General features: G+C 35.8%; 1 protein-coding gene across 1 annotated transcript in view; it reads left to right on the forward strand.

Moving 5' to 3' along the window:
• LOC126319294 (mitochondrial import receptor subunit TOM22 homolog) overlaps positions 1 to 7,840 on the forward strand; it is a 58,431-nt gene extending 50,591 nt beyond the window's left edge. The window contains exon 5 of the mRNA XM_049993516.1: positions 6,416 to 7,840. Within this exon, the coding sequence (XP_049849473.1) occupies positions 6,416 to 6,481 (66 nt within the window). The 3' untranslated portion in view covers positions 6,482 to 7,840. The remainder of the gene's footprint in view (positions 1 to 6,415) is intronic.
• Positions 7,841 to 10,188: the final 2,348 nt, after the last annotated feature.

Raw genomic sequence — 10,188 nt, forward strand, 5'->3', positions numbered from 1 at the left:
CAATGCGTGTCCCATTGATGAAAAGAAATGGTAGTCGGAAGGGGCCAAGTCTGGTGAATACGGCAGGTGGGATAGCAGCTCCCAGCCAAGTGTTTTGATTGTTTCCTGAACCAGTGTTGCTTTGTATGAGGGTGCATTGTCGTCTGGCCCATTCTGGTCTTTAATTTTTTTTGATCAATGCATAGTTCAGATTGATCATTTGTTGTATGTAGTGATTAGTATTCAGTTTCACCGGGTTTTAGAAGCTCATGATACACCATACCTTTCTGATCCCACCAAACACAGAGCATTGTCTTTTTGCTGAATCGTTCTGGTTTTGCAGTCGATGTTGAAGGTTGTCTTGGATTAACCCATGATTTTTCCCGTTTAGGATTCTTAAAATAAATCAATTTTTCTTTGCCAGTAACTACTACATGCAAAACATGATTTTCTTTCATGTTGCTTTGACAAATGGTTTTTCAGTTTTCCATCTGTCTTTCATTCAATTCATGTGGCACCCATTTTCCACACTTTTGGATCTTTCCCATAGCTTGTCGTGCAACATTTAGCATTGCTGCCATTTGCTTCTGGCTCAAGGTATCATCATGATACAATATTGCTTGCAGTTCAGCATCTTCGAACTTTTTTGGTGGTCTTCCACATTCTTCATTTCTTACATCAAAATCATTATTTCTGAACCGTTGCGACCATCTTTTGCATGTTGCTTCTGATTGAGCATGATCGCCATATGCCTCAACAAGCATTCAATGCAACTCTGCAGCACTTTTTTTTTTCAAATGAAAACAAAATATTAATGCTTTCCTCAAATCATCACTTTCTGGTACAAAATTCGACATTGTTAACTCGATGAAAACATATGATGTTTGTTCCATGAGTTGATGTATACTAAATATCTTTGACAGATGTCATACCAACCAAACAAAAAAAATGTTCCCTATCGACATATTTGTATCTTAACACTTCATTTCATACCGGTGCACCTGGTATATGCATGCCTCATGTTACACACAACTCCCTACTCTCCTTAATTGCAGTCGTCTCTTGGGAATTTGTTTCCTATGATCTCAACAAGACAGTTAATTGACACTTTCTACTTCCGTGTGTAACATAAAACTAAATATTTTTCTTCTTTTATAGTTGTTTGAAGTTTCTGTGCCATGCTTTCCCTCACTTTGTATTTACAATCTTCCAACTAAAAACTCGGAAACTGGCCAAGAAAAATGAAATAAACTGACAGTTCATTGTGAGAGCAAGAAAATAATTGTGAAAAGTGTAGTTTTCAATAAATTTGTAGAAAATGGACGCATCTACAATTTAGTTTATTCTGAATCACATTGTGGCTTGTCATTTTTGGCAGCGAAACTTGGCAGATATCCTAATGTGTTAATGCAGAACCAATTTACGCTAGGGAGAGAAAGGTTTCAGTTTTGGCCAAGAGGTGCAAATATGGTACTGTGAATGCAAGAAAGACATTTAGAAGTGTTTCCATATGTAATTGATTGGAATGGGACACTGGCAGCAAAAGGTCAAACAAATGAGAAAGGCATAATGTAGACTTCATTATTAATGGACACTTTGCTCAATATGAACACTGAAGATGTAAAGGAGATGCTGCAACTGTAAAACGATATGATCAACATTTGGTCACAGCAGGTCTGACAAGACCTGAAAAATTTATTCCTGTGTCAGGTAGAGACCTAACATGTCCATGGTAAAGGCATCCATTTAGATATGCCCAGAGCCAAAAGTCACAAGCATTCAAGTCAGATGATTAACACAGACCATGTGTTGGGAAGCTCTGGAGATAACGTTCATGGAAGGTTGCATTAAACAGATCATACACTGGGCTAGTAACATGAGGTGTTGCTCCATCTTACTTGAAAACAATAGTTTACACAGTTACACTTTTCTAAGTCAGGAATCACTTTGTGTACAAGGAAGTTTCGATACTGTGCAGTTAGTCATAGTACATCTGGCAGGCCGTCTGAGTATATTCTCTTCACAGAAGAATGGATTGAGAATGAAAGTGCTTGTGAATCTATACCACACTCACATAAGGCTAGTGCAGTGACTGATTGTGCACAGCACACAGTTTCACAGTACAGACTTCAGCAGGTCTGTGTATTCATTGCACTCTGCAGTGTAAAATGTGCATCGGCCCACCATAGAATATTTCTCAGCCACATATCGTCTGTTTCAATCCGTGCCAGAAAACTGAGAGCATATTCAGAATGTTGTTGCGGATCTTAAGGTTTCTGTTATCTTGATCTTGTATGAGTACCAGTGTAATATAGACACAAAAACTTTCTGCCCATGGATCGGACAAGTCTCCCTAGGTCAGACACTTGCTGCATGCTTAGTTACAGTAGAAGTAATCTCGTCTTGACCTTCACTGGGATAGGACACATTGTTCTTCTAGGTGCCACAGCAAGCTCACCTGTGTTTATGAATTCCACTATAGTCTTCTTTAAACCATTTAATGACATCGGGGCTCTCCAGATGTTTCAGTCGGCGATATTCTTTCAATATGGCACTGTAATTGCTGCTGTTAACATAAAACAGTTTCACTAACAGCGCAAAGTATCTCTTCTCAATAACCATACTATTCATTCACGTTATGGCTTGTCTGACAGTTATATAAATGTTTTACAGAACCAGATTTGCCCCTGGTGGCCACAATTGGATCTGATGTTTTTTCCAATGTAAATTGGTTTTGCAGTAACACATTAGTGTATCCACCAATTTTCATTGCTATATGATAACTACAGCCAACACTGTACCTCCATGAGTAGCTTCACTGTAATTATAACCACTTGGTATCTCCCTTTTGCCATACTGTGTATCCTATCCACTGCCATATCGTGAACAGCCTTTTATCATACACTGTTAAATGCAGGCGCCACTCCTACACTTCACCATGCCTCTATATGTATACTCCGAAATCCACATTATGGTGTGTGACAGAGGACATTATGTACTACTGTGACGTCACTCTTAACCTTTTCGTCACAATTGGTCAGCGAGAAGAAAGCTAGTTGATAAGCCACCACATGATCTCAGATCTCTGAAATTTTACCTTCATGGTCTTTTCATGAGATGTATGTAGGAGGAAGCAATACACTGGTTAATTTTTCTAGGAACACACACTCAAAGAATTGTAGCTGTAAACCATACCATTTGGCCAAGAGTTTCTCTTGCAGTGTCTGTGAAACATTTTTGATTACTAAATGAACATGTAATGAAGCTTGATGGTCTTTTATAGATATGTTTCCTTTATCAATCCCGTCTGGTCAGAACCCAGATTGATGAGCTATATTGAAGCATTGTCAAACAAAGGTTTCTAAGCTACCTTCATTGTGGGTGTACTGCACTTCATACAGATTTGTCTAATGAATCTCTGGTATCTGCCTCACCTGTGGTCGCTTTTACGTGGCCATTCCACTTCAAATCACTGGATACACATACTTCAAGGTCTTAAATTAATCGTACAGCAAAAGATTTTTATGCGTATTTATGTGCTTTATCTTAAGTGTACAATAAGATTATCTGCGTAAATCCCCAGAACTTCGAACACTATCTACTATGTTATTTGTGTATATTGTGAAAAGTAATAGTCCTAAAACACTTCCTTGAGGTACGCCCAAAGCTGCTTTCACACCTTAAGAAACCTATCCTTTAAGAATGACATGCTGTTCTGTTTGCTAGGAACCTTTCAGTAAAATTACATATAGTCTGATATTTTGCATGCTTGCATTTTGTTCAGTAGGCAGCAGTGCAGAGCTGTAGCTAATGCCATGTGGTACACAAGTCAAGGAGCATGTTATGATCTTTTGTTTTCACATAAAGTTTGTCTTGTTGTTTTTGTCGTCAGTCCAACTTCTGTTTGGTCACACTCTTGACCTTTTCTCAAGAGAAATCCAACAGAGAATCTCCTTAGTCTCTCTCTCTCATATTTTTGTCTCACTACAGACACAGCCTGTGTTCATCGTGTGTGTTAACAGTTTGTTAAACATTGATTAAATGGTAAAGTTTTGTATCGATCTTGGTGTAAAAAATGTCATTTTGACATATTGATGTAAACTTGTACAAAATTTTTGTTTTCTAATGCAATTATGATTTTCTTGCCTCAGGCAAATGCATGCTCCATTCTGTTTGAAGGAACGTACAATTTTTTCCACTTTGCCTCTTCATCAGAATTGATAAATAGAATAACTAGGTACCAAGGCATCCTCTAATTATTCTAGTTTTGTTACAAGGGAGTTCAGAAATACAGTTTTGGAATCTGAAAACCACGTTTTGTGCAAATCATTTATTACCGTACCTCTCCATAACAAGTCAATCATACTTATGCCTCCAAATTATTAGAAAAACATTGCAATATTAATGGTATACTTCTGGGGCTACAACCTAGCTGTTGTTTCCATTTTATGCATCATCTAATGCGACATGGATTTGGTGTAGTGTCTGAGAAGAGATTACCTAATCTTGCACCTTGTACCTGTGGCTGCAGCTCTGATTTTTTTCTTTCTCTGCATGCTAGTTATAAATTGGGAATTGAATGGTGAAAAGAATTACACATTGCTTTTTCCCCTTCATAAATGTAGTGATTTTCTCATGTTTTCTTAGCATAATCATTGCATTCCATTTTTTCTGTAATAAATGGAACTTTCCTTACCAATTTACTGTTGGGCATCAGCACTGTTCGAGAAAGCTGTAAGGACAACAAAACTACCACAAAGGAAATATGTTACTACTAATTCTCCCTTCAGTTTACATTGTGCAGACATATATACCCCCAGAGATAAAAACTGATTATGAAGTGAGATGCTTTCATTGCAGTAGTTAAGATACATAATTACCTGAAAGAGTATGCATGGCACTAGAGTGCTGTCTTTATCCTTTCACAGGTGGTTTTCTCTTGCAACAGACCTGTACGTTATGTACCATTCCATTCCAGAATTGCATATGTTCCTATTCCTGTTAGATTCTATTTCATATTATCACACATTCCCATTGCTTCTTATGGATATTAGAGGCTGGAAGCTGTTTTCATTTATTGTGTGACAGGTGCATCATGTTTTTCATATTTTGTTAGCTTCGTTACATTTAGAAATCTGGGAAGGTCATAAAAAGTGACAGATAAGAATATTCAGTGAATTTCCTTTGTATATTTTTCATATTAAGAAGTATCTTGACAGTCCCATTGCTTCTTATGGATATTAGAGGCTGGAAGCTGTTTTCATTTATTGTGTGACAGGTGCATCATGTTTTTCATATTTTGTTAGCTTCGTTACATTTAGAAATCTGGGAAGGTCATAAAAAGTGACAGATAAGAATATTCAGTGAATTTCCTTTGTATATTTTTCATATTAAGAAGTATCTTGACAGTGATAAATATGTTACGGTCATATATAGACTTATTTACTAGAAGTGTCTATGATACTTAAACTGTATTATGAAAAAATAATATTGCTACTCACCTTGTAGCAGAGAGGTTGAGTTGCAGATATGCACAACAATATCAAATAAGTAAGCTTTCAGCCCAAAAGGCCTTCCTTGGAATCGGACAAAATGCGCGCATACACACAAGCACACACAACCACAGATCAGCCTCTGGCTGCTGAAGCCAGATCAGTCTTGGCATCCAGTGTGTGTGTGTGTGTGTGTGTGTGTGTGTGTGTGTGTGTGTGTGTGTGTGTGTGTGTGTGTGTGTTTACGATGAAGGCTCTTTTGGCCAAAAGCGTATTTGTTGGACAGTATTTTTGTTGTGCCTATCTGCAACTTGGACATTTCTGCTATATTGTGAGTAGCAATCCATCTTCTTTATAATATTGTCACTGTTTCATCCTGGATTCTCCATTGTTCGATTATACATAAACTATGGTCATCTAGCAAGTGCCTTATTACACCATACCTGAAAATTTAAGGCATGTCTTCAAAGGGTGTAAGTAAATGAAAGAACCAAATGCATTGTTTTTGTGCTTGATTTAAACTGTTCAGAAACTGGTTTAGGAGAGTAGTATATAAAAGACAGTGGTTGATTTCCATTGAGAGGGATATTGTGCATTCTCCAACAGTAAAACTAAATAATGAGCAGTGGGGACTCAAAAATTACATTAACTGGTTTTCCTGTAAAGCCTTTTTAGTAAGTTGTGTACAATACCCACTGATTAAAATTAGTCAAAGTACCATCAGTATAGTAGTGTTTAAAGTTAGTCAAAATTTTATTATCTTGTGGACATTTGAGTATTTCTCCCACATTGTTCCTCCATACTGCCTTAGTTATTTGTCCTACAATGGAATTAAATTTCTGATTGTAACTATTCTGCTCTTCAGTGAAATGTACCTGACATCTTGAAAAACTGAGGAACACATTGTATTCGTTATTAAGTACTTGTGTTTAATCTGTTTTCAGGTATTACTTGGGCCAAACTCTGCTGTATCAGGAACCATGGGTTTATTGCCACCAGTGCCACGATAATAATAACCTAATTGAACGCTTCTGGGGAAGACATCAGTAACGAGGCAGTACAATGAGCCACTGTGTCAAGAAGACAGAAGTTGTTAAATTTCTGTAGTATCCCAAGTTGTACATTTGCTTGATGTATAGTTTTTTACATTACCGTGTTAAAATTTTTTATGTGTAACAACACGCACTGTCTCATACTGAGAACTTTTGTAAATTTATTTCTTGGTATGTTTGATTGCGTGATACCTGAATTTGTTTTATCAGTATGTTAATTTTTTTTCTAAGAGCGTTACTCCTCAATTTATAAAGTGTAAGAACACTACAGACACATGACTATATGGTCGAATTTGTAGCATAGCCAGTAAAATTAAAATAGTTGTATTGAAACATCTACGTTGGTTCTTGGCATATCGCATCCAAGGTAGTTAATGTAATTTGTTGCCAGCGTTATGGCAAAGGCAATTTCCCAATCAGCATTTTACCTCATTTGGTAATCCAGTTGCAGAATAAAGTAATGGCAGAGTGACTGATCACACTGTATGTTAGTAATATATAAACAATCTAAAAACAGCTTAAAAAAGTAAATGTTTGGTGTATCCATGTAACATTTTGTGTTATTGTATGCATGTGAGTGTGTGTGTGCGCCATATCACGAACTTTGATGTCAGTATGTCAGATAAATATAATTTACAAAAAAAAAAAACTGGAGTGTTCTGGAATTAACAGAATGTTTTCAGAAACAACCTAAAATATTGTGTAACTTAAAAATCCCCACCATGTAGAGAAAATGTTATTTCCTTATCAATATTATGTAAATGATATATTAGATTACATAAACAGATGTCATTAAACATTCTGTTCACTTTGTACAAGTTAATAAAACTGTTTCCAGTGTTGGAGTACAATGGCCTAAAGTAACTATGGTTGCAGTCATGATTAGGACATTTTCTGTAATTTTAAAACTTAAGTGATGAGCTGTATTTCATTAAGCACTTGGCCAGAGCTTTTCTGTCACTCACTTGCTGTGGAAATTTGTAGTAATCTTTCAACAGATTGATAAATACAGAAGTATAATCTTGGTGGAATATGAAAAAATTCTTTGCCCATGCGTGTATTGAACAGTGTAGTGAAAGAATTAGAAAGGAATGTGTCAAAGTGACCAAAAGAAGTTTCATGTTCCACTTAACAGAAAAGGTTGTCATGCGTGAAAATATAACTGCATGCTGCTATTACATTGAAATTACATTTGTGTGAATGAATGGGTAGTATCGGCATATTCCATGTACAATGAAGCATTGAGAATGACATGAAACACTGAGAATAACATTTGATTTTGAAAATGAAATAAACTACATAAATTTGAGTGTCGAACACTATAGAAAACGTGAGCACCCTTAAGAGCCTTGTGACAATTCTAATGAGTACTTTCCTGGGTTTGAAAATGGGGAATTTGTGTTGCTGCAAAATATGAAGACATGGTGGAAACCAGGTGCACATTCTCATCCTGTAGTTGAAGGTAGGTCGGTCTCTCTCTCTCTCTCTCTCTCTCTCTCTCTCTCTCTCTCTCTGAATTTAATTTATAATGTGTAGAACATCTTTAAAGAGTTAAAAATACCCTGTACTAAGGAAAAAAGTCGGAAAGATAGAAATGGAGCTTTGCAGAAAAGCACCATAAAGTGGTGACATTAATGCCACGAAGTTCTAATTATTTCTTGTTCAAAGTAGATAAATGAAATAGTGCAAAGGTCTCAACAGGTTTAGGTTTGTGAGGTTACTGCCCAGTTGAACTACTGCCTTTCCTCTGTAACACTGAAATTACAAAGTCTCCTCTGCAATTGGTCGAATTTGAGTGATGTTTCAGTGCCTGAGACACCATCATTGATTTATATTTGAAATTAATTCAAATTTATTAGTGCCAAAACACATAATGACTATAATCGCTCGTGCGATCAGCTGTTTTTATAATTCAGCTAAACTTAGTTAGCAACTAGTCTGGGTTAACTGTAAACATTTTTATAGTAGACATTTCCACAGTGTCAGCACTCATGTGGCTGCAAATGATGAATCTTTACAAAACACCGTGTTGAGAGATCAACATATAAATTAATATTGTGGACTGTATTCCGAGATGTTACTGAACAATTACTGGGTGCAGACTGATTCAAAGAACAAAACAAACGACTACACCATGCTACAGAAATGAATGACTCCTGCAGACTGCCAGAACTATTCCCTGGTGTTTCGGTGTAGATGAGGGTATTGAGTCAGCAAATACATTTCAGTTTGTTATAACACAAAGATCAAATTTAGTTCTGAAGCCATTCTTAGTGATCCAAGCAGTAAGTTAGTTTATCTATGAGATGGATGACTGAAAATTTACGAAGTTGGGTAGACTATTTCATTCATACCTTCTGCACTACTTTGGGGATTTACTGAGCTTTGTGCTAAATTCACAGGTTTGAAATTTAATTTCTTAATTAATAAATGATTCTGATAACAAAATGTATTTTCTAGTTCAATAAAAATTAGTGTAACATAATCAATTATTTAAGTTAAACATTTGGTCCAAATAATTAAGATATTTTCTGAATGGTGGAAACTTTAGTTACAATTTTGTTTTGTCAGAAAAAGAAGTGTTAACTGAAAAGAGTGAAATCAGGATTTTAAAATAAACTATGGCCCTTTGGAAGTAAACAATTATTAGCTCGCAATATTTTTTTGAGCATGCGGTTCCTGAACATAGTAAATTAGATTTCTCTCAGAACATTTACTGAAAAACTAATTATGACGTTGGTATTAGCAGAACTGAAACTAACGAATAGATTTTCCTGAAATATCTCCTAGGTAAGAATTGATACTTTAGGGAGTGTGAGAAAAATACTGCAAGTGTAATATAGAATATGAAAAGTTAAATAAGGAATAGAATTGTAAAAAAGTTATTTTGCCTTGATGTTTCATTGAATTATACAGTCAGTCTGTGTGCAATACATAAGTACAAATTTTTGAAAAATAACAACATTCAATATATATTAATACAAAATCCCACAAAAAGGTTATCACATTTTCAGTCCTGTTTACAAACATTTTTAAAGAAATTATAAATTCTCGAAGACTTTTTAAGTGCGGCAATATATTTTACATAAACCTCGATAAGTCCTTCAAATATTTAGCACATTTTATAAGTCTCTAAAATTTTGATTTTGAACACTTGTGTCCATGACTTGCAGAATTTTGAAAGGTGGGTCTCACTCCCTTTTTTCGTCAGTTCCAAGCTACTCTTATCATCTGGATATGGTCCATTCTTGTATGGCACTGCCTGTCTAGGTATCCAATTACGTAGACTTCAAGGTTTACGTACATGCAGAGAAACAAAATTACTCTGCATGAGTAAACTACAAAGATACTGCACAAAACCTGCATAAGGTTGTAACTTTCAGATAATGAACTGCAGACCAAAGCAAATTACTTAATTCATCAACCTTCAATTATTTCAAGCCTAACTTGGTTCATAATATCACTTTGTCAGTTTTTTTGAACACTTTTCTATTTAATCCAGGTAATAACAACAGACTGTTTCATAATCAGTATGAATGCAACAGCATGAGCTACCCAATACATTCCAAAATGCTGTGCATAAAAATTAGATCTTTCTGGGACTTATACCTCAGGTTCTGTTGGTGATAGAAAGGTAGGGTCAACTGTTTTGGACAGCCCTATGG

The sequence above is a fragment of the Schistocerca gregaria genome, chromosome 1 (assembly GCF_023897955.1).
Source record: "Schistocerca gregaria isolate iqSchGreg1 chromosome 1, iqSchGreg1.2, whole genome shotgun sequence".
In the NCBI taxonomy this organism is placed as follows: Eukaryota; Metazoa; Arthropoda; class Insecta; order Orthoptera; family Acrididae; genus Schistocerca; species Schistocerca gregaria.